At 46.0% G+C, this 24,579-nt stretch overlaps 3 protein-coding genes and 1 long non-coding RNA gene across 7 annotated transcripts in view; 3 read left to right on the top strand and 1 right to left on the bottom strand.

Annotated features, from left to right (window-relative positions):
- Window positions 1-176: 176 nt before the first annotated feature.
- Window positions 177-2,412, top strand: las1l (LAS1 like ribosome biogenesis factor). The gene has a single exon (XM_076045946.1). It carries the CDS (start codon window positions 370-372, stop codon window positions 2,086-2,088), a length of 1,719 nt encoding a protein of 572 aa, XP_075902061.1. The 5' UTR covers window positions 177-369; the 3' UTR covers window positions 2,089-2,412.
- Window positions 2,413-3,006: 594 nt separating this feature from the next.
- crebzf (CREB/ATF bZIP transcription factor) lies at window positions 3,007-6,021 on the top strand. Of its 2 annotated transcripts, none has more exons than XM_076045955.1 (3): window positions 3,007-3,158; window positions 4,126-5,200; window positions 5,600-6,021. In XM_076045955.1, the coding sequence occupies exon 2, from the start codon at window positions 4,164-4,166 to the stop codon at window positions 4,950-4,952; it is 789 nt and encodes a 262-aa protein (XP_075902070.1). In that variant the 5' UTR covers window positions 3,007-3,158; window positions 4,126-4,163; the 3' UTR covers window positions 4,953-5,200; window positions 5,600-6,021. The 2 variants fall into 2 exon arrangements, with proteins under 2 accessions (XP_075902070.1, XP_075902071.1); XM_076045956.1 differs by having other exon boundaries at window positions 5,570-6,021.
- A 7,698-nt stretch (window positions 6,022-13,719) lies between these two features.
- The window catches only part of atp2b3b (ATPase plasma membrane Ca2+ transporting 3b), a 35,345-nt gene continuing 24,485 nt past the window's right edge, over window positions 13,720-24,579 (bottom strand). For 2 of the 3 annotated variants that reach the window (XM_076045936.1, XM_076045935.1), the window contains exons 23-25: window positions 24,355-24,462; window positions 23,420-23,602; window positions 13,720-14,267 (exon numbers count right to left, since the gene is read on the bottom strand). In XM_076045936.1, coding sequence (XP_075902051.1) covers window positions 13,761-14,267; window positions 23,420-23,602; window positions 24,355-24,462 — 798 coding nt within the window. In that variant the 3' untranslated portion in view covers window positions 13,720-13,760. Of the gene's footprint in view, window positions 14,268-21,349; window positions 21,510-23,419; window positions 23,603-24,354; window positions 24,463-24,579 lie in introns of all 3 variants that reach the window. The other variant, XM_076045937.1, reaches the window with a different exon arrangement.
- LOC142901455 (uncharacterized) lies at window positions 18,471-19,939 on the top strand. Its single transcript, XR_012928980.1, has 2 exons — window positions 18,471-18,694; window positions 19,288-19,939. It is a non-coding gene; the product is annotated as an uncharacterized LOC142901455 (long non-coding RNA).

Genomic DNA, 24,579 nt, shown 5'->3' with positions numbered 1-24,579 from the left:
GGAAGAAAGACAAGAATCCACATAGAAACAGGGACAATTTGATTTATTTTTTATTTATTTATTTATTTATTTTTTAACCACTTGTCGTTGTCGACCCACACTCCTCACCACTTAGCGGCGGTAGTGCGCTAAACGGCACCAATTGCCATAAAAATATTACACAAGCGAAGAAGAATAAACGTCGACGAATAAGAAATAAACGATGCCTTTTCCGGGAGGCGCTACAACGCGGTGTTCCTGACGCCCTCGATTTGCCGTCTAAAAGACAATTCTGAGAAATAACCGAAGCGATTTACCGCTTGTTTTAAGGAAAGTTTTTGTACTTTTCCCCTCCGGCTCCGCCTTAACTGCACGGCCACCGCCATCAGAATGAAGAAAAAGAGCTCGGAGAAGCGGCGCCATGTGGTAGCATGGGTCAATAAAGCCGAGTGGGACCAGGTTCTGGAATATCTTTACTCCAAGGATGCTGCCTTGCAGAGATATGCGCTGCAGAGGATCTCCGCCTGGAAAAGCAGGTTCGCCAGCAGCACGCCCGTCGCCGTGGAGTGCACAGCGGACCTGGTGCGCTGCCAAGTGCTGGACAGGTCCGGACAGTTGGACGGAGACGACCTGGTTCTGCTCTACGGCTCGGCCCTGGTCCGGTTCGTCAACCTCATCACCGAGCGCCAGCAGGGGAAGGTTGCCCGTCCACTGCGGCGCCTGGCCGGGAGCATGAACATCCCCGAGTGGGTTGTGAACCTGAGGCACGATTTCACTCACAGGAAGCTCCCCACTTTGAAGTGGTGTCGAAAGGGCTGCAAGGTGGTTCTGGAGTGGCTCCAGCAGGAGTACTGGTCCAGACAGCTGGGTGGAGGAGCCGCTGACGAGGACTGGGACTCACAGCCGGATGGAGAAGAGGAGGACGAGGAGGAGGAGAGTGAACTCCGACAGAGGGAGGACGAGTTCATTGCGAGGCAAAAGGAGAAGGAGGCCTACAACAATGTCCGCGAGATGCTGATCTCCTTTGAGAAGGAGCAGTATCAGAATTTCGAGCGGCCGTCCAAAGACAACAGTCTGTCGAAGGCGCCGCTGGCAGACATGAGCTGGTTGCTTGGCGAGATCAAGCAGTTTGCTGAGGAATCCGGTGGGTTGCTCATGGACGTGTTGCTGGACGATGGATTTCTCATTCCAACTGTTGAACAGCTGGAAACGTTAGGCTGTTCCACAAGTGACCCCTCCTCCGAGCCCAAGGTGCCTCAGACCTTCTTGCGTTTTTGGCTGCCCCTCTTGAAGATGCTGAACGCGCCGGAGTTTATTCACCTCTTCTTAGAGAGGCTCTTTGTTGAACTGAAACGACTGGAAAAGGAGCCCAACGATCAGAGGGCCTTCTACTTGTGTGCCTGGGTTTCAGAAGTGATATTTTGCAACACCAAAAAGTTTGATTACCACTTTGAAACGAAGCAGCAGAGGAGGGCCAGAGTGAAAGACAGGTTCTTTGTTAACCGCATCCACCTGAGATGGCAGCACCTGCTTTCAGCTTGTATGGATGCCCCATGCAGCAGCACACCTTACTTACTGCAGCTGATCCTCAATGACATGGAGCATCCTCTCCCCATGGAGACTCAACAGAAGCTGCTTCATCTGTGCTCCATCTACACGCAGAATGTCCACTCAGGTTTCAACTCTCTGGAACACAAACAACAACAACCTGTGTACACACTTGAGACGTTGCATGAAAGGCTGCAGTATTCAAAGTGCCACAGTAAACCGTGTCCAACGGCCGAGCCTGAGAAGAGTCAGGACAGTAAATTGTCAGACTCTCACAAGGAAAAGTTGTCTTTTCTTCGAGGTTCTCCCTGGCAGGTCTGCACCGAGAAGATCCTGTGGAAGAACTGTCCTCTTGGTAAAGTCCCCGGGCAGTCGGATGACCCCTCGTACCTTATGGTGGAAAACTGTACGACCATGACTGTCTTTGACCAGCCTGTAGAGATGGAGAGCAGCACAACACACCGCGTTGCAGGAGTAGCAGCACCAGAGAGAAGTGCAGACGGCGTTCTGTGGAACAGCGGCGATGTCCACAAGCTGAAGGCTGGGCTACAGCTTTTTTGAGTCGTGTATTTTGTAAAACATATACGTTTCAGATATAGCACAATAGGTGTGCGCTGCCTGTTCTTATTGACGGAATCATAACCCTTTGAGACTTCTTCAAATTACTGGTACCTAACAAACTTCTTCGAAAGTGATGATGTTTGGTAATAGTCTTTTTTTTTTTTTTTTTTTGCATAATGAACCCCCCCAAAAAAAATGTTGCTCATCAAAGAAGAGATTGAATAAGGATATGGTTGAATCACTTAATATGATGTATTTATAACAAGGCCCCTGTATTCATGTATAAACAAAAACAGAAAATAAACAAATACTACACCATCCAGATGTTTTATATGTAATTGGTCATTTCTTTAAATATCTGTGAAAATTTAAATGAGGGTTGTCCACAGCAGTTTAAATGACCCACGTGTGTGAATGTGAATATATGTTGTTTCTCTGCGTTGGGTTGACTGTGTCCATGGTGTTCCTGCACTTTACCCCCTGACAGCTGCAATAGGCTCATGACTCCACAATTCAAGTGCAGGATAAGCCATTCAAGAAAATGTGTGGTCAGTGTGTTAATGATTTATTATATAGGTTGTGTCATATTTTTATATGGTAATTTGTCTTTTATGTCTCTATCATTTAAATCGTATGTATTTTATTTATTTATTTATTTATTTATTATTATTATTATTATTATTAGTTTTTTTTTTTTTTAAGGAGAAAACCTGGAAAAACAGAACTTTAAAATCATAATTTTCCAGGCCTGGAAACATGTACACCTCAAGATTTGGTCACGGTTAATTTTTTTCACTAAGTATATTATTGATTGAAAAAAAAAAAAAAAAACTCATATTCGCAAAATCCCGTGCATTGATCTGAGCTGTCAGCCACACTGACAATCGGGACTTTTATTTTCGAACAATTGAACCGGAAGTGGCGTTGCACAACTTGTGGAAGGCTCCTTTATGTTGAGCACATACGCGCCATGTTTCTCCGTGTTGACCAGTAGAAGAAGCGGTAAAGACTGGAGAGTCTCAACAAACGACTAACTGGACGTTGCGGACTCTTCGTTTCGAACACCAAAGGTGAGTCGGTGTTTTAAAGTACACCCTGGAAATGTGGCCTGAACATTTCCTGGGTGGCGGTGTTGTTTTCTCGCGGGTTAGCGGAGCTAACGGCTGGCTGCTATCAAAGTTATTAAAGGACTATCCTTTAATTTTTAAATACACCAAATCGAGTGTTGGCCTAGAGGTTGTTACATTCGTTAGTCGTTACGATGTTCGCTGGGTTTCAAAAAAACATTTTTAATCTAAAGTAGGCTACATATCTCGATAGCTGGCTAGTTAGCTCCGAATGTCGTTAAACTAAAAGTAGCGGTGACGGTTTTCGGTTTGGAATTAAGGCGATCAACTTTAAAGTTTTCGCTGTGTAGAATGTTAAAATGGTCGTGTGAGTGAGAGACGGTCTGCCTAAATATTCTCAAAACATTTCCGTGTCGCTGCCGGGGAGGCCTGACTTTAGCAAGAGGCGCCGGTGGCGAAGCAGTTACGTCGTCGGATCGTTGGAGCGAACACACACCCCCACCCGCACCCGCACGAGGTCAGCAAGTAGAAACAAAATGGAGGCTGCTCGGCTCGAGCGCCTTTACGAGCCAAAGTGATTCCAACAACAAGTCCAGAAAGCGTTGTGTCGGTGCAAGTTGGCTGCGCAAAGGTACAAGATAAGCTAGATAAGGTCCTTCTTTATTAGGCCCACGTGGGGAAATTGCAGCGTTGCAAGCAGCCGAGTTTACACAAAATCACACCTATTTCCTATCAAGTAAGATTAGATTACATTAGAGATTTATTGCCATTTGTACATGTTGAAACATGTACATTTGTCAGTGTAAAGATACTGTTAATCTGAAATAATAATAGAAAACGCATAACAAAGTGCCTGTGCGGCAAATTAAATGCATTGAATTAGGCTTCACTAAGTTAATAATACAAAATAACTGAGATCTGTTATTTCTGTTTTAACGGCGCTGCATTTTTGTTTTTTTGTTTTCAACAGAACGAAAGTTAAAAGGTGACGTAAAAGTCACAGCAAACATGATCACCAGAAGAAGAGGCCGCGCAGTGGCCGCAGCAGAGGAGCAGCTGTCAGAAAGTGAAGGAGGAAACGCAGTGATAATCGACAGCCGGGCCCAAAGCCCGTCTGAGAGGTTCCCAGCTGACGACACAGACACTGACACGGCTCACATAGAGCTGGAAGATCTGTTCGGGATGGACGAACTGGCCTGGATGCTCGAGAGGGGCCCCGCCTCCACGCTGTCCGACCTCCAGCTCCCCGATTGGAGCGCGTGTGGCGCCAAGGATCAAGATTCTGGGACCGACGCGTCGGTAGGCTCGTCTCCAGTCCGACTGTCGTCGGATGCGAAGATGAACAGAAAGAACCAGTCGAGCTTCGTGGGCAACAAAAACGCCATCGCCGCCCGACTGAACCGCCTGAAGAAGAAGGAGTACGTGACCAGCCTGGAGAAGAAGGTTGGCCTGCTGTCCTCTGAGAATGGCGGCCTCAAACAGGACAACTCTCGGCTGACCAAGAGAGTGGAAGAGTTGGAAGATGAAACCAGGTACCTGAGAGCTGTGCTGGCCAATGAGAGCATGTTAGCCCAGCTCTTGTCCAGACTCAGCGGTGTGAATGGGATGAAATTATCTTCCTCGCTTTTCCAGGCCTGCGAATCCAACGACCACGACTATGCGCTGCCCAAGAAACGCGTAAAAGTGGAGGAGAAAGAGACCCCTGGTGGCGTGTGTCTGCACGTGGACAAGAACCACGTGTCTGTGGAGTTCTGCACCAATTGTGCAAAGAGTGCGAGCACGTCGTTCAAAATGTAGGGTCAAGTACCAATCTGCTTTCAGACATTGACTGAAGTTAAGACGTAGCTTTGTGGGTGGAGCTTTACTGGGGGGGTGGAGCAACGCTTAAATTGCCTGACAGCTGCTTGATGAAACATGTTTGTGTCGATGGATTGAAGTACACGTTACTGCTAAACCTTGTTGACAGTTTCTTCTAGGTAATGAGTGGTTGATCCGCCATGCGGGCCGAGAGGCTTTCTGAACAGCTTTCCCTGCTTGACTCCATGGTAAGGATCAGCAAAGAAAACAGCTTTTTTTTTTCCTTTTCAAATGTTGTTGCAGGATTGAAGGCCACGGCAGAGACGCCAAACAAACCTTCACATTTAGCTCCTAAGTGTGCTTTATTGTTTTGTTTTAGAGATGTTTCACTAAATGAGTTAAATTGTAACACATAGTTTTCTGAATGTGAAATGTTATGATAAAGGTGACGGTCCACAAAGAGTAACTTTGAATTTTGAACTTTAAATAATTATCCATTGGCTAAACTAAATATGTACGTACTTTAATATATGCGTTGTCTTTTTTTCTTTTTTTCTTTTTTTCAAGAATCAAACTCTTTGTGAACCTGTCCTTGACAAAAGATTACTTTCATTCAGCACCACCTATTTTTTTATTTTATGCTAAAGTGGATTCTGCTGGGAGATGAAGAGGCTGGACATGCAGCTGCCAACCGCCTGGTATTTTTTTTTTTTTTTTTTGGAAAGGTAGTATCGGTAACAAATGGTATTTTTAAATCTCTTTTTTTCCAACACCCCAAACACTCAAAGGCATGTTCATGTTCAGTAAGTCTTCTCCTTTACGTGCAAGTATTGAAAGCTGCTTCTCTCTTGTGTTTTTATACACACACATACACACTTGCTCGCAAGTCAGTATCTCGAGACTCAAAAGTCTCAGTTGTGTCTTATTGAACCATCTGAATATACCACACGCTCAAAGCAGTTTGCTCAGTCAGTTGAGGGACAAAATGTAAACCTGTATATATTTTTGATTCTGTAATGCTTGGAGAAAATGCTCTTCTGAAAAATAAATGATATTTTCGTTATGTTTACGCGACGCATTTCTGCCGTCTTGTTCTGCGCTCTTGATATTAATGCATCTCTTCTTTCTCTTTCTAAACAGCAAGGTCTCTGCGATAATGGTCTAACTTTCCCTGAACATTTGGGTCAAGTCTGGTAAAGGTTGTGGAAAATAAAGGGGGGCCGAGACCTCTGTTTTGACGGGAGTACAAAAAGCACATTGTCCCGGGCTGGACTGCAGTGTATACAGGGGCCATGCCAGTGTTTTATTTTCTTCATTTCAGTTTGGGTTGTAGGATGTACTTGCTGTACTGTGTCAGGCTGGTACACCATGCAAAGGAGATCCACTGCACACAGGCAGGACTACACATTGCATCACAAGTGCTCAATGCAACTCAATGCATTTTTGCAAGGCTAAAAGGTTGATTCATTGTGGAAAAGCTTCCATGAGTGGCAAACTGCAGCTAGACTCCTGCTGAAGGACTCATTTACCACTGCACTGCTAATCATGCACATCTCACCAACGTGGGATTAATAAAGGCTTCTGTTCTCGTGCTGCCTGTATGAGCTATGAGCCATGGAAGTTTTTTTTTGGAGGAAAACCTGCTGATATTCTACTGCATAGTGAGGCTCTCTTGCAAAAAAAAAAAATATATATATATAGCTCAGCTTTAGGTGTCCTTGACCGCATTGTCATGGTCATGGTCAAGTACATTCTGCAGCCCAAAAATAGGAAATACCACTGAATTAAGTTCATTCTGTCTTTTCTTAGATTTATTTCGTTGCTGCTTTTATCTCAGACGTTTTATTTTAAGGTTTTTATTTGCCCAACATGTTTCGCTGTATTCCTCAGCCGAGAGTCACACGATGTTAGTATGACAATAGGAAATACCACGATAGTAACAAGTGTGTGTGTGTGTGTGTGTGTGTGTGTGTGTGGGGGGGGGGGGGGGGGGGGGGGGGGGGGGGGGAGACAGTTCAGCTTCCTCTTCATTTTTCATGGGATTTGGCAGTTTGATAGTTGCAGGTTTAAAATCAGGCGGGAAGTTTGTGGGTCCGAGGCACCAGGTTGTTCCTGGATGCTCCTGTACATGTTCCCAAGTGCTAAACTGGATTTCATTTTAGTTCACCAAGTACGTATCCACCTGTTTGTCACTTTGCACCTGCACCGTTCCGTCAGTGTAGCTGGACTCTGGATCTTTACCGTGGAATGCCGACTCCAGTAATAAACGATGCAACAATAACATAGTGCTGTCTTTACTAGACAAACACCTGCATGTATGTACGGCAGGTGATCAAGGTCCCTCCACCGTAGCACACGAGCACTGGTGGACTGGCAGTGAAACACCGGAACAATAAGTCAACACACCTGAGAATTTGATGCCTTTAATCTTCTAGCAGAACTTCTGTGTAGCCCCCAAACCTCCTGGTGTCACACCTGGCAGTGTTTCTGATCATCTTCACCCTTGGAGCACTTTCCCAAACGCTGTGGTTTTAGTGATGGAAAAATCCTCTGTCCATGAGCGTGAGAGGGCCGACAGGCTGCGACAATCAGGTTTTTTGGGGTTGACTGCAGACTGCTCACTCCAGACCATGTGATCACGTTTGTCGTCTATAGTTTTAATTCTGGACAGTAACGCATGCACAGACCTGTGAAGGACGAAGCTGCAGGAACCACGTCTGAACCAGGAGAGGCGGTTCTGAAGGTTGGAGTAGAACGTTACCATCGGCTCTGCTGACATTCTGAACACATTCAGTTTGCGTTAGAAAATGGCGCCGCATACTTTCACCCCACATGTAAATTGTGGTAATTGTGATGAACTGGAACGAGTGTTAGATGGTGCGAGGACAGAGGGATTGTCTTGAAGTGAAGTCTATGGAGAGCCGGTATCCATGTGTGTGGGCTGCACCACAGCGTCACCATTGAAGCTAATTTATCCCAGATCTCCAGTTCATATTAAACCCCTCCCCTGAGGGGCGGTGAGCTGCAGCAGTGTCACGCTTGGGAACCAGTTGGAGCTCAAAACCCTGCAAGCCCAACCTTGTAATGTTGAGTAAAGGCAGGAATGGCTCCCAACTTTAAAGCCTGGTATTTCAGAAAGGTTCAGAAACTGACACAGGTCAGTGAAGTTGAACCCAAAGATCAACCAAACTAACAAAACCATGTTTACCGTGTTGCAAAGACAAACTGTTTGTGAGAAAGTCATTCAAGCGCTACACACTGCAGGTATGGATGGAAGCGATGTTCTCTACAACAGAGCAAATGTTAGTGCAGTAGTTCTCAACTGGTGGAATGGAGCAATGTCCAAATCTACCTGATTGTCCTCAGACACAAGATGACAGTGTGAAGTTGTGCAGTCGCACCCTGTTGAGACTGAGCACCTGCAGCAGGGTCGCCTCATGAGCTGTGGGTGTCTGTCTGCTGCTGAAGGAGCTGCAAACAGCGCCCCCCACAGTGCCATGTGAGTAGAGCTGTCCATGCAGTATGTCAGCTTAGATAAGGTCCAAATTACGCTTTGTGGTCCCCGCAAAATATAACGCAAAATCAAAATCCACTGCATTAAATCCACAGAACATTGACGCAGTGAGTCTCTGCAAAGGATGAACCGACCAAATCCAAACACTCAGAACCACAGCGAACTGAGCAGTGGCAGGTCTGCAGATACAGCAGCCATAACATTTTTTCCACAATGTACAGAATTCAGGATGAAATGTTTTTCCTGGTCACTGTCACGTCATGTGATCACTGCACGAGGAGAGATCAGCTGGTTTACTCTCTGTGATTGCACAAAGCACTCCAAGCAGCTTTGAATGTGATTTAATGCTTAAGAAATTAAAGTTCATGTTTTGTGGTAAGATCCAATGTTGCCAAGGATGTAAGCAATGTTAGCAATGTTAGCGATGTTAGCATTACTGTTCAACCTCACACGGAAGCACGATGCACAAAGTGGACACTGGGGTTGGAGAAGGCAGTTTACACAGCAGTCTGGGAACAAACAACACGGGACCACACAGACTTTGTCAAAGTTATTATTGTAGAATACTTTGATGGATTTTTTTTTCTTTCATACAGACAAAAGGTGTTGGACTTAATCCTCATTAATTCTCTCAGATTTTCATACAGATTTAGTCTACAGTATACAGGTGTGTTCTTTCTCATATATAGATATTTATTCGCATAAATAACAGGCAGGTAACTCTTTAATATATTCAATAGTCTTTGTTTTTTTTTCTTTTTTGGTCTTTTTCATTTCAGCACAGTTAAGGCTGCATTTTCTGTCTGTCGAACAGCAACTGCATTGTGCAAGAAAAGGGAGAGGGGGGCTGGGGGGCATTTCACACGCAGTATTTACAACAGTATGCACTGTATAATGAATCATGTAAAACCTTTACGTTTCTTTCCCATTGTAAGTGGCAGTACAGGTAGTGGGGATCAGATCTAAAAGAGCAGCCTAAACAATGCACGCAAACATTGCACTACTGCAGTCTCTAGCTCTGCATCGCCGCTTCACTCCTCCATCTCCCCCCCGCGTCCCCCACTGTGTCCAGTCCTTCAGATCAGAATGAGGTACATCTGAATGGCCTCTTATGTACAGAGCGCAGCCTCTGCTCTTAAGAGACTGTCAGAATCTCCACACCTCAGCAGCACAGGTACGGGACTGTTCAGTGGACAGAAAACACAGCCCTCAGAATATGCTCGGGAGAATGTGCAACCGTCTTATTTTCCATCAGTGGGAGCACTGGTGGGGGGAAAAAAAAAGAGAGAAATCAATCGATAAATCATAATATACAAGCGCTTTCAGTTGTGTTGTTCCTCTCTTTACAAAAAGCAAAAGGATCAAAAGAAACCGGAAAATAAAGAGAAAGAGTGGTACAGGAACACGGTACCTGCTCGTCAATAGATGCACGTCTGGGCGAACTGTACAGTAGTGGTTTACAACTTAGAGTCTCGATAAATATAATATTCTTTTTCACATTGTGTCCTGCCTTCTGTGAAACTCTCACAACATCATGATGCAACGTGGCCGGACGGATGGACAGAGAATGGCTGAAACTGGACAGTCAAATTTACATCACTTTGTAGATTATTCACCTGCGTGTCTGCTATGTGTGTGTGTGTGTGTGTGTGTGTGTGTGTGTGTGTGTGTGTGTGTGTTTTCTTATAGCGCGGAAAAGCTTTTCAAGCTGTTCTAAGAGGTGCTGAGATAAAATTAGCTTTGTAGCAGGATATGAGCGTTTGTGTGCGTGTGTGTGTGTGTGTGTGTGAGACAAGAGACAACGAGAAAGAGGAAAAGAGCAGGTGTGTGTGTGTGTGTGTGTTTGTGTGTGTGTGTGTTGGGGGGAGGGGGGGTCATAGCACACAGTAGCGACAGTAGCCTAAATGATTTATCAACACATAAAAGAGTGACATTAATGATACCAAAATGCATGCTTCGAAAAACAGACAGAGCGATACAATGAGCCCCACCTCCCCCCCCCCCCTTCCTTCCCTCCCTCCCCCCCCGTGACAGGACAGGTCAGGGTGATGGCCAGTATGATGGTGATGAAGGTGATGGTGATGAAGGTGGTGGTGAGCGTTCAAAAAGACAGAGTTCTGTACAGAGAGGGAGTTTCCCAGAGAGCTGCGTGCATCCTGAAACTGTACTGGCAGGACACGCGTGTCCGCTCACTTGGTTTTGCATGTTATTATATCATCGTCTACAATGTGGAGGTGTGTTGGGTGGAGGTGTGGAGGTGTGGTGGGGTGTTTGAATGGCAGTCTGTTTGCATATTGTCTGTCCTTTGCCTTCTCTGGCGGTGGGACCGGTTGATTATTTGGAATAAGAAGCGAACAGGGGGACAAACGAGGGTCTGTGGAGGTGGAGGTGGGGGGCCTGGGGGGTAGGGTGGGGGCACTGGGTTCCAGGTCTCCATTGCCCTCACACTCGGCACGTGACGGAAGCTAACAGCTTTGCCTCATCCAGTGCGAGATGGGGATACTGGGGGGGAAAGAAAGCTAGCATCCCAGCTGGAATGTGATGCAGTGGTTTGGAATGTATGGTCCATGGAATGTTGAGGAGGAGGCGGAATCTGAACCAGGTTTGAACCTGTTGACACGCGCGGCCGTCCCAATGACTTTGTCATCGGGTGACTTTGGGAATTTCAGCCACATTGTGCACAAGTGTCTGAAATCTCATCAAAGAGAATTAAAATAATTACATGATTAAAAAAAAAAAACCCTTTGGGGGAAATAAAAGAAGTGCTCAAACATTCACACAGGTGCCGAGAGTCATGGGGTCAAGACTTGGAGCTTCAACTATGGAGATAATTTGCTTTGATGGGACAGTCTATGATGATATGTTGTAATGCTGTTGCATTTGTTTTCTTCAGTTTTAGATTTCCCAACCTAAATGTGAAGCATTATGCTTTGGGCCTGTTAGCAACATTTTTTTTTATTTTTTTTTCAATAGTCAAATAGGAGATGGGCTTTCTATCTATTGGTAGCTTGGCAGTAGCTGGCGCTACTGAAACTGAAACATGCCTGCTCTGACAATGCAAAGTAGCCCAGAGAAACTCTTTCACTACTGCAGATGCATTTGCAGCTCATGGCTGCTGCTCTTTTCCCCCCCATCGCAAAGAACAAAACAATTTTTTTTTTACTTTGGAGAAACAGACTCATCTTCTGTTCCTCTCTTACCATAGTTGTATAGACCTTGTTTCTGCAGAAAAGTAATCATTCATTCATTCATTTTCCACACCCGCTTCTTCCCACACTCACATGCACACCTACGGACAATTTAGAGTGTTCAATTGACCTCACATGCATGTTTTTGGAGTGTGGGAGGAAGCCGGAGAACCCGGAGAGAACCCACGCAGACACGGGGATAACATGCAAACTCCACACAGAAAGGTCCCAGGCCCGGAATCCAACCCACGACCTTCTTGCTGTGAGGCGGCAGCGCTAACCACTGCGCCACCGTGTGGCAAAAAATGTTCTTAGAAGGTCAAACTACATGAACACGTGTTGACTGAGTGACAGAAATGACATGTGAGCTGTCACCGGTTGTCCCTGATAGGTCAGAGTCGAGCTTTGGAGCTAAATACTGGAGCTAAATACTGACATTAGACGTGGGCTCCACTGATCCACCGGTCGCTTGCTTAGTTTTAACATTGAACACATGTTAAGTATCTACTCTGTGTATAAAGAAGAGGACAAACATCCAACACGTAGGAACACTGATGAGAGGAGCACTGGTACGAGGTGGCGACTGACTGGCATGATGAGCTGGACTGGGTCTAAAGTGAATTTATGCAAGTCTTAAAGGGCCATCGCCTGTGCATTGTGTGTTAGATGGTGCTTAAAGGGTTAATGCTTCACAAGCATTCCGCTTCTTTTTCTGAAAGAAAAACAAAAGAAAACACGGATAGAAACACATAGACGGGGGGGGGGGGCAAGAGGGTGGCGTGGTGAGGATGGCGAGAGGTCGACGGTCAAAGTTGAGAGTGGGGCTGAAGAAGGAGGGAGCGCGCGGCAGAAGACAGAGTGGCTGGAAGAGAAGCTGCTGGGAAGCTGACCCAGGGTCAGCGCCACACGCACTGCTCCATCCAGCAACGCACTCCAAGCACTTTGGCCCCTGATGCAACAATTACACACGTACACATCATGAATTGATATGAGGCTCATCACAATGAAACCATCTAAGAGCAGGGGGGAGGGGGGAGGGGGGGGGCAGGCCGAGCCAGAGCTGGACAGTGATAGAAGAAGTCTTGTTGCCAAACATTCAAATCTTATATTATAAATATAATGTGTGTATGTTTACTGCCGTCAGTCCTTCCGTTGTTTTTTTTGCAGCTGCTTTATTATTCATAATCCTATCTTCCTTTGTTGGTTCTAATATTGTTCAGCTTGCGTCTTTTTTTCTTTTTTTTTTGTCAGAGGAGACCGAACAATACACAGATGATGTCGAGAGACGGGCGTGGAAGTGAAGAACGAGAGAGGGAGAGAGAGAGAGAGAGAGAGAGAGAGAGAGAGAGAGGGGAGGAAAAAAAAGAATCGTTTCATGTCAAAGAAAGAAATGGATGAGCACCATCATGTGGAGACGTCAAGAAAGCAGAGGAGAGGTTCTTAGAGTGGCTGCACGGTTCAGCCACGACGGTGATGGTGTTGGGGTGGAGGGGCGGGGTCGGGGGGGGGGGGATTCTGATAGGTGGGAGTGGCAACACGAATGATAAACACCAATACAAACAGAGCAAGTCAGCCTCTGACCCTGATGTCAGCCTGATTCTACTGAAGCACAGAGGGGCGGGGGGAGGAGGGGGGGGGCAGGGGAGGAGAGAGTGGGGAGGGGCAGGGGGGGCGGGTCTTTAGTTTTGTGGGTCGGTGGATGTTCCGTCACCTGTGCACCCCCAACGTCCCTGAGCCCACCAGCGCTGGGACGAAGCAGCGAGAGCAGACCTGTGCATGCGTGGTGCTGCCGTAGTCGGGCAGGGTGGTGGTGGTTGGAGGGGGGAGGTGGGGCCGGGTAGGGGGAGGCGGGGGGCTGCGGTGGGGGGGGGGCAAAGGGAGGAGAAGATACCCAATGTTCCTCCAGGGGGAGTTTCTGCAGAAGCAGCAGAAGATCAGTCCTCTCCCTCTGGGGCCGCCCTCCACCTTCGCCCCCTCCTTCCTGTCGCTTGCTGGATGGAAAATGTCATGTGTGAGTTCTCAGCCCCTCCCCCTCCCCCACCCACCCCCCCCTCAGCCCCCCCTCCCGCCCAGGTGCCTCCCCCTTCCTTGCACCCACAGGTTCAGTTATAAGGAGGTCTCCACGCAGTAAAGGTGGGCCGGGTGGAGTGGGGGGGCTCTGCCCAGTCTGTCTCTCCCTTCATAGTTCTGGTGGTGGTGGTGGTGGTGGCGGTGGGGCGGGTGGGGGTGGCGGTGGTGGTGGGGGCTCCACTTGATGCAGCTGCTGCTGCTGCTGCTGCTGCTGCTGTTGTTGTTGTTGTTGCGGTTGCAAGGGGTGACGGGGAGGCTGTGCTGGCGGTAGGGTCGGCTGGGTCGCACCCGGGCCTGGGTCTGGGCCGGGGGCTGCGGCTGGGCGGGGGGGGGCGGCGGTTTGCGGAGGGCCGGATGCAGGTGCTGGTATCGGCTGAGCTCGGACTCGTCGTCGACGTCGGTGTCGTCGATGAGCGGGATGTTGTGGATGAGGTCGTTGATGAGGAACTCCGGGTGGGCCATGAAGTTGTGGATGGAGTTGCGGGACTCTGGCTTCTCCCGGCCCTCGTACAGTGAACTACGGAATGCTTTCACCACTCGCATCTGCCCAAAGGAGGGGGAGGAGGGGAGGGGGTGACGGAAGGGGGGGCCACAAGAAAAATGAGAGAGAGTCAGGCAGAGAGAAGAGCACGGAGGAGCGAGAAGGGAAACCCAGGCGGACAGACTGCTGTCCTCCAACACACAATGACGGACAAAACACTCAGACACTCAGAACCAGGTGGTCCAGTCACAGCTTCATCTAGATGACCGCTAGCGGCTAATACTTATTTACCTATATCACTAGATTCCTTTTTGCAGCAAGTTGGATGAAACTAATGACTGTGACAGAGGGCGTCTGCAACCTCTGAGGCTCTGATTGAAGACTGAAGGAGCGTTTTGAGGGACCTGAAGACGGATTCACTCAACTTTTATTCTCTGCTTTTCCCGGCAGATCCCCTCGTGCGTCTGCCCATCCTCTATAAAAATGTACAGTTTTAGTGTAGTGACCTTGAAATTTTGGAAAAGTCAGTCAGCTAAGTCAACTAACTTCTGTAGCAACTGCGCAATCTGCTACTGTCGCAACAGTCAGGGAGGCGCAGATGCAATCCAACGGTTCAACTCAGCCAATGATCCAAGGAAAACAGTCAGCTAGTACAGTCTGTTTTCTCCATATTCAATGATAGATTGTTTCCTCCTCTGAGGTGGCGGCTGACCACTCCATCCATCTGCTGCTGCTCCGCTCCCCCCCCCACCTCTAGTGACATTTTCCAACCCACTGTGGCCCCACCAGTCAAAACGTTGGCCCACCTCTGGACTGGGCTGAAAACTAAATTCTGTCGCTACTGGTGTTGGGCGGGGGGGGGTCCGGACCAATCAGAATGACGTTGTCTGTAACGTCTCTTGGGTCAAATTTGGGCTAAATTTGTGTGGTCTGTGTGTCGTGATGCTATAATCTTATTTAGTTATATCCAAATTGCCGAGTTGACACACTGGTTACTGTCAATGCATTTGTTTTGCTGCAACACACTGTCATGAAAACAGTTGAGCAAATTTATCCAACTTTGCATAAATCTTGCAGCAATCTGTCTCCACTGAAGCGGCGTCCTGACTCATTTAGATGTGACCAGAAGAACACCACCTGATCCTGTGCATCCTTCCAATGGACACACACAAAAAAAAAAAAAAAGAATCAAAGGTGTCTCAAAAATGAGTTGGCAGATGGCGTGTTGTTGTCAGTTCTCACACAGCAGTCACACCCCTCCAGACAAAAGGCATTGAGTCGCCACCACAGAAGCTGCCCAAAGCTTCCCATCACACACACACACACACACACACACACACACACACACACACACACACACATACACACACGTGCATGTGTGAGCGCATGTTTGGAAAAATTATTCAAAAAGCAAAGAAAGAAAGAAAGAAAGAAAGAAAGAAAGAGACCCATCCACACGGCACACTGGCCTGCATGCACATCCACACAGGTGAGGGTGGTTGTTAGGCACAAATGGAAAAGAAGCAGAAACTGTTAGATACTGGCAAGAACCTATAGCAGTGACCACTGGGACATAGAGACACACACACACACACACACACACACAGCGACGCATGCAGCAACACCGCACCTTGAAAAAAAAAAGAAGCAAGATACTGGAGCGTATTGGAGGTCACAGCAACATGCATCGGACAAGAGTCAGTCATCGTACACACTGCTCGTTAGAGACATTCGCCTGAGTGCAGCAGGGAGCAGGTATCAGTCACTGGCAAAAATGTGCAACATGTGGCCAAGTCATGCATCAGTGGAGTGACAGGAGAGCCCAGTGGCCCAAGCGGTGATGATGCTGGGATGAAGCTGCTGTGGGATACAGAGTGTGAGGAGGGGGGTGTGGTGAGGTGATGTGGGGGGGGGGGGGGGGGGGGAACCACTCTTGCAAAAAACAAAAAACAGAAAAGTGACGTAACAAAGAATCAGCAGGTTAGAGCAGCGTGTGATTGGTTAGAGCACCACAACACGGAGAGTGATTGGCTGAGAGGCCGGAGAGGCGGGTCTTCACATCAGCCCTGTCACACAGCAGCAGCCGGCTCATGCACACGCACACACACACACTGGCAGGTGTATAACATTAAGGATGCGGGTGGAGGTTCCTTTGCTTCCTTAAATTTTCTTTCCATATTATTTTATAATCAGGAAGTGTTTAAAGCAGCTGGGAGGCTTAGTCAAATTTGCTAATTGAAAATTAAAAATGTTACACTTAAAAAGTAGGAAATTGGTAATTCATTGAAAATAAAATAAAAACATTTGATGATATTTTTGTTTTGTTCTATAATTTATGATCATAAATGAAAAAAAAGTAAAAGCTTAAACAAAAAAACAGTTTCACTTTTTAACTTTAAGTGCAACAAAAAAAAACAACCAATTTTCACCTTCCAGTGAGTCAAACTGCGTCTGAACCAAAGTGTTAAACTCTTCCAGTTTGACGTCTTTCAAGGTCCCTGAACACGCTGCACACACACACACACACACACACACACACACACACCACACACACACACACACACACACACACACACACACACTCAGAAGGCTGATTGATGAGTGTTGAGTGTCGGGATGGATGATGTCGTCTATGATGCTGTGTAATGTGTGTGTGCCATGTTCCTCTGCCATGGGTGGTGATGGTCCATGCACCCTAACACCCCCCCCCCCCTCACACCCCCGACAAGTTCAAAGAAGGGAAGAAAAAAAGCAGCATGAGCTCAGAAAAGAAAGAAAGGCATAAATTAGGAGAATTCAGTGCAGAGACAGTGCAGTCAGTCAGGCACGAGCAGGCAGAGCCCTACATAGAGAGGCGTTTGGCCCAGTCACATCACATGGACCAAACTGGAGGGATGACAGGTGGACGGTCAGGCACCCACATGGAGACCAAATTAGCAACGTCTCTATATATGACTCTGGCGTTCACCACAGACAGACAGACAGACAGACAGACAGACAGACAGACAGAAGGACAAACATACAGACAGACAGACGGACAGACAGACAGACAGACACAGACTTCGGTCAAGCAGTAGGTTCAGTGCTTATCTGTTTTTCCAAAGAGCCTGTCAGACAGCAGGAAAAAATAAACAACCCCCATGCAGACTAATAATAATAATTTAAAAAAAAATCTCTCAGAGTTACTTTCTCATTTTGTCACTGCTTGGTTTGGTTTTTCATTTAGTCTCCATGGAAAGAGTAAACTTTCGAGTATATAACACCCACAGTCTGAGTCTGAGCAGAGAGAGACCAAGGAAACCAGGCCACTGCTGTGTCACTTATCTCTCTCACCCACTTCCTCTCTCTCTCTCTCTCTCTCTCGCTCTCTCTCTCTCTGCCAGCTCTGTCAGCAGCAACAGCTTGATGGAGAGACGACGATGGTTAAAGAGTACAGGGAGGAGGAGGTTGCAAGGTGCTGGGAGGTAAAAGGAGGCTGCTGGGTAACAAAACAAGTGCTGGGGAGAAGAACCACGACATGAATCCAGGAGAAGCTGTGAAGGGCGTGAGACTCATTCTCCTGTGTGTGAGCCTCCTCTGACTGGCTTCTATCCAGTAATCTGTGACGACCGAGCTTAAAGGTCCAGTGTGTAATATTTGGCTTGATTTATGATTTTCATATTGTTAAAAAAAAACAACACAATATATTGGCCATAGATGTATTGATAAAAGTTTATACTAGCAGTACAACGGAAACAGTTTGGTTTTCCTACTGATAGAATAGTTCATATTTATATATAAGAATCTCCATAGAGCAATAAGGTCTTGCTCCCCGTTAGCTTCCATCTCGCACCGTTAGCTTCCATCGTAAATGGGGTGAACGCTCGCGTCCTCAAATAAACCAACAAAGAAGAAGGTGGACGAGGTATCCAGGTTTGGGTGTGCAGGCCACCGTAGTTCACTGGCAAGCTAAGGAGGGGGAGCGAGAGAATAAAAGACCCTGCAATCTGAAGTGTAACCACTAGATGTAGCTGTTCCATCTTCAAAATCTTCAAATATTACACACTTCACCTTTAATCAATCAAAAAAAATAAATCTAACCAAAACCAGCATTTTCTATCATTATGGGCTATTAGTGTAGCAGATAGAGACCTAAAAGCTTATTACTCATAAGCAACTCTAAATTGTCTGTGTGGCTGTCAGTGTGGGAGGTTCTTTGTCTCACTGCCTCACTGCAATGGCTCTGCAATAAACTTGTGACTTGGCCAGTCCTCCGAACATGCTGCCACTCTGACCACAGGGTGAGCAGTTACAGAAGACGGATTGTTGCATATTTAAATCTCTTGAGGTCACTCTGGGGTCTTTGGCACCCAGGGATGATAAATTTGTCTAAAAAAAAATCTTTGCTTTGCAGAGAAATCTGCTGAGTAAGACACCTGATGACCTTCAAGCCAACAGCAGACCTGCTGCAGCGATGGAGCCACCGAATGGATCAGAAAGTATAGTTTATGTCGTCTATTCATTGTCAGATAGGAACACCTGACTGCACTGCATGTTGTCTTTCCATGGAATCAGCTCTTATGAAATTGTAGAATTTTAGCAGACCAGTAAAAGATGAATCAGTGTCTGGATGTTTGATCCCCTTTGTGGATAAAATCCAACTTAAAAGCGCAGTGGGAACGATGGATTCCAGGCTGCTCCCAGAAAAAACTACTCCACGTGTTGTATATTTATCCATACAACAGAATGTGACAGAAGCTCTTTGAACAACTGGAACTGATATTCAACTGAAAAAAGCAAACAATGAGCTGGCGGTGGGGATGCGTGAATGCCGCTTCAATACTTTGTAAATTCCTCTTTCCACACATTTGCCGCGTTCCTCTTTTTTTTTTTTTTTTTTTTTAAACTAGGGAACCAATATTGCTGCAATGTCTTTGGTGAATGATCACACAAATCCTTTTTGAGATATTGCCAAGTGATGGAGAGAAGAATGTGTTTCCAAAGTAGTTGAAAAAGTCTGATTGTAAGGGTCAGAAAAAAAAAATAGCGACTGCTCTGACTTGGACTTTGCTTTTATCTGCATTTTACGAATAATGAAGGAAGATGAAGAGAAAGGCAGCCAGGAAAGAAGAACTGAAGGAAAGAATAAAGAGGGGAGGATGAAAAGAACCGACAAGTGTGAGCAGGCAACTGAGAAGACAGATGAATGAAAAAATGAAGAAAGAGTATAAAAACATGCATGCGCTCTCTCTCTCTCTCTCTCTCTCTCTCTCTGTCTCTCTCCCTCTCTCTCTCTCACACACACACACACACACACACACACACACACACACTGAAACAAAGCTCAGACTGCAGCTTTCTAATTTCTGGCAGGTGCCCACAAGCAAACCCACTTGCAACCAGACACACGTGGAACTGACATATCAAGAAATCAAGGGAAAACATGGAGGGTGTTTGCTAATTTAGGAAGGATGGCAGGTGAAAAAGGGGGGACAAGAACAGGGACAATACAATGATACAATAAAAAAAAAAGAAAAAATGGATAGAAATCTACTAAAGAAATCTTATCAGTATGCTAAAAAAAAAAAAAAAAAAAAAAGGAGCCTGTATTTAGATTAGGAAAAATCTAAATACTTCTACAAAAACTCTACTTATAGAGAACAATAAGAACACATTCACAGAATATATCTGCAAACAGGGAAACCTGCAATGTCTCTTAAATATTGAAGAAAAAGGAGAGAACTGTGATGGGGGGGGGAAAAACAGACTGGACAGAAAAAATTCAGGAGTTTCAGGAGACATCGGGATGGGTGGGAAAACTTGTGACGTTGGAGCTGGAAAATACTGTTACAAAAATAAAACAGTTGAACAACCGCAGACAAAAGTGAGAGGAGCACAAAGAGGAGAAAGAGAGAAAGAAAGAGAGAAAGAAAGAAAGAAGGAAAGAAGGAAGGGAAGCCAGAGCCACAGAGAAGGCAGCAGTCTTTTCTCACGACAGTCTGGAAAATCAGCAGTGAGTTGTTGGGCTTTTTTTTTATACTCGAAGGTTTACAGTTTAGAGGATTGTGCAAAGGTCAGATGAGAGTCACCGGCAGCGAGCCTTTTAAAATCAATAGAAACCACATCTTACCTAAGCATTTCTCTATAAGGCGATAATTTGTGGATAATATCTCGGATAAAACCAGAGAAAGAAAAAAAAGGACAGCAGGTGGGGCGACCAGTAAGTAACCACGCTTGACCTCAATTGTACACAGGAAGTAGCACATTGCAGTGCAGGAGGAGCTGCTGTGAGCGCTCTGAGTGTCGAGTGCCTTGCTTGTCTCCTCTCACTCAAACTCATTTTAATGGTTGATTTTGATGCAGAATTATTGTCCGTCCGCCCGTTTGCCTCTTTGTCTACGCCAGTGTTTTTCAACCACTGTGCCGCATCACACTGGCGTAACCGTGAGATAATGTCAGGTGTGCTACAAAGCGACTGTGTTTTAAAAGGAATGTGATTTTCCGCCCGGGAATTCAGCTTTGTGTGGATCCAAACGGGCTTCCCAGGTTTCACACTGAGTGAGTATAAATAACTTAAAAGACCATGTTGTCATTATTAGGCTAAAAAAAAGAGTAATTTGATAATATTTTTGGTGTGCCGTGGAACTCTTTCCAGAAAAAGGTTGAGAAACACAGAGAGAGAGAACAGCCAGCCGCCTCCTGCACCGACCGAGCGACCGACACTCAACAACACAAGTCAGACTCTGGACTGGGGTCGACTGGACTGTAGACCAGACCAGACCAGGCCAGGCCAGACCAGGCCAGACCTGACCAGAAGTACACAGTCAGCCAGGCCAGGATGGCTGGGTGCTGTTTAATAAAAGAGGGACAATAAGAAGAAAGAAAAAAAAAAAAGGAAACAGAGGAGACGTTTGCATACACACACGAGCAGCAAGCGAGCCAGAGGGGAAACACAACCAGAGTCATCAAAATCACAGCAGTCCACGTGCCGTGCAGCAGTGTCCATGAGTAACTGCGTGTGACTGTGTGTGTGTGTGTGTGTGTGTGTGTGTGTGTGTGTGTGTGTGTGGTCGTATGTGCAAGAATGACAGGGGATGACTGCGCTGAGTTGTTCACATGTACTCGTCTGGTGTGAGTGTGTGCACATGCGTGTTGGCGGACTCACTCCCGGGCGCTGGGCTGGTATTGGCTGTTGCGGTGGAGAGAGCTACGTGAGAGGGGGTAGAGATAGTGTTTACGTCGTGGAGCTGACTGAGCACTGACGAGCGCCGTCTCACCGCTCCCTGAAACGAACCGCTTCGCTTGAACGTGCTCACTACCTCCATCTGCAGGACAAAGACAAAACAGCAGCACTCAAGTGAGGTGAGGTTGTAAGTAAAGTAAAGCGGTCTGAGTGTGCACGAGCGCTTCGTGCGTGTGTGTGTGTGTGTGTGTGTGTGTGTGTGTGTGTGTGTGTGTGTGTGTGTGTGCCTCTGTGTGTGTGTGTGTGTGTGTGTGTCGCCGCGTTTGAAGACGAAGGCCTTCATTGATCCCACATTGTGTACATTTGCACAATTACGTTAAAAAAAAAAACACCGTTTTAATGGACAAATTCTTATATTTTCCAGTTAAAACGTTACTATTGGTCAAGCCTAATCATTCAAATGGGGATAAAAATTGATAAATGTTATGTAGAGTTTATTCTTTTTGATTTGTGATTTGATATTTTGTGAAGGACATCAACGGTGTTGCTGCACTTCCGGTTTAGATTCGTTCCCAGACGGACAGGTGTCACGCGGCCAGGTGTCCGGAAAGGAACTACTGCGGTGAACGTGATAGTTAATCACGTTCACCGCAATTTAATTTCAATTCAATTTAAGTTAATAAATATAAGGTAACTTTTGCGAAGTTGGACACCTAGCTGCTAGCTAGTTAGCAACATTATTAGCGCTAAAATATGTTTTAATTCACATTTGTTTTATTAATCTTTGTACACACCCACATATGTGTACACATGTATGCGTGTGCGTGTGTTGGTGCGGAATCGTGAGTATGTATATTCTTATGTATTTTTACCCGCACCGTTGGTTTTGCACTTACAATTTCGTTGTACAACGTGCAAGGACAATAAAGTTAAAGTTAAACATATCATTCCCCAAATATTTATTATATATTTATGTGATTTTGTATGTTCACAGTTCGACAATGACAAAAGAAGAATAAACGTGATCTGTCTGAAGAACTTTGGTGCTGTGTTGTTTTCCCGGGATGTGCAATTTAAACCTATTCAGTATTTAGATCAAATTTACGTAGCACCAATTTAGCTGTAATCTACATCAAACCTTTTTTTCTATTTATAAATTTAAAACCTGTTTATGTGTATGTGCATGGAATATATATATATATATATTTTTTTTAACTTTCATGTACATTTATAGTGTGCACACTCAGACAGAAGCCTCTTGACGGACAAACTGAGCACTTTAGGCAAAGACAGGCACTTAAGCGGAGAGTCTGGACTGCCTCTCTCAGGCTGCACATTAAGCCCATTGTCCTCCGTGACAATGTTGGTTTGCACAGAGAGCAAAAGCTGATCAATTTAAATGATCAGGCAAGTCAACAGCCTGTCTCCTAAGCGTCGGCTTCAATGCGCTGTGCAAACAACGTGGACGCAAATGGAAGACAATCAGCAGCAGCATTTGTCTCGTTTTACGAGTGTACAAAACTCCACTTCCAGCATTAGTAAACACAGAGGTTAGACTGCATTGGAGAGAAGAGATTGAGATCATTATGCTTGGCACAGAGTTCTACAAACGGCACAGACGGGATGAGAGAAAGAATCAATCAAACACGTAGAGTTTCAACTTGAATCAAAACTACGACTGGACTGTTGAGCCATTCACTAATATTTTTCAAAATGTCTTTTTTCCTATGGTGTGAAGGTCATGATACTGGCAGTTTATTTTAAAGGCAAATTATGGAAAGTCTCTCATTATTTTTCAAATACTGTTTTATGACTCACGTGTTTAGATTAGTGGAGCAGACTTTTAAACTGTCTTTAAAAATACAGTTGCTTAAGTCAACCGCTTGTTGTCACTTTTATGCACCTACTTCAAATAAACTGCTGTGGTGTCATGACCGCACAGAGCATCCAGTTTTGGCTCGACAGTGACTGTGTGTGTATGTGTGTTCCTGTAAAAAAGTAAATTAAAAAATGAATGAATCAAATAAAAAGTTTGGGTTGCTTGGCCAGCACCTGGGTTTGGATGCGATTGAGGCCTCGGAACCAGAGGATCTGCCCACGGCGCAGCTCCCTCTCAGCACAGTCGATTTCCTCCTCGTCCTCCGCCAGCTCCTCTCCTTCCTCCTCACCGGGTTCCAGGCCCAGCCCGGCCTCCTTCAGGCATGGCAGCCGCTCCGTCGGCACTGTGGCAATCACCTGCAACAAGACCGTGGAGCAGCGGACATTCAAATGGTCTGTTTGTGAGAGCAATATCATTTTAGCATTGCCAAAGTCCAGATGAAAGTGTACACTCGCAGTACAAAAGAAACCATTAGGTTTTCGTACCCTGAGAACGGTTCTTATTCATATAGAGTATATTAGAATATACGTAGATCAATAAGGGTCTTGCTGCTAGCTAGCTGCCATCTTGCACCACCATATTTCTAAGGAAGCCTGGTGTGGACAATCCAGCGGTTGACAGCATGGTTCTTATTTAGGATGATTGCGTTTGAAGAGGTATCCAGGTTTGGGTGCACAGGCCACTGTAGTTCACTGGCAAAGCTCAGGATGGGGAGGGGGAGTGAAAGACTCCGCAATCTAAAATGAAACCACTTGATGGCGCTTTTTCTTCTTTCCAAAGAAATTTCCAAATATTCCACACTTATTATTTAAATCAACTTGTAATGCTAACACTACTAAACACACAGCTACTGTGCAGGAAGACGGCGAAAGTGCACAAGCCAAGGTTTATTCCCCTTTTCAAAGTGCTGCCGGTGGGCTCTCTATCAGTAAAGCACACCGGAAGAATCCAGGATCCAGGATTCAGGATTCCTCCTTGCGTGCCAGCAGAAATACCAAAGTGAGTTTCAACAAATCGTTCTCCTCTGAGAGAAACGAAAGGTAAACCAGGCCCGACAGCCTACACTCTATGAGTGCTGTTTGACTCATCGCACTGAAGAGACGCTCACCTGCCCCCAGAGCAGCTCTCCTACTCCCACAAAGAGACACCAGAGCCACTGCTCCACATTGAGAGGGGCACAGCTGAAGGGCTTCCCTCCCCACTGCACGATCACGATCTGCAGCAGAAACACACAGGAGCACAGTTGGAAACAAACAAAGGCACAAACAGAGGAGGATCCTCGGAATCAACTTCACATCACTCGTATTCACTCTGTAGTTTCTAAATTGTATTT

This window comes from Nelusetta ayraudi, unplaced genomic scaffold (genome assembly GCF_046127955.1).
Source record: "Nelusetta ayraudi isolate G7.1 ecotype Tasmania unplaced genomic scaffold, CSIRO-AGI_Nayr_v1 ptg000088l, whole genome shotgun sequence".
NCBI classification, from domain to species: Eukaryota; Metazoa; Chordata; class Actinopteri; order Tetraodontiformes; family Monacanthidae; genus Nelusetta; species Nelusetta ayraudi.
This window is presented reverse-complemented; position numbering and strand designations above follow the sequence as displayed.

What these genes read in the sequence shown, in the direction of transcription:
- las1l (XM_076045946.1), top strand. Translation starts at nt 370, where the DNA reads ATGAAGAAAAAGAGCTCGGAGAAGCGGCGCCATGTGGTAGCATGGGTC.
- crebzf (XM_076045955.1), top strand. Translation starts at nt 4,164, where the DNA reads ATGATCACCAGAAGAAGAGGCCGCGCAGTGGCCGCAGCAGAGGAGCAG.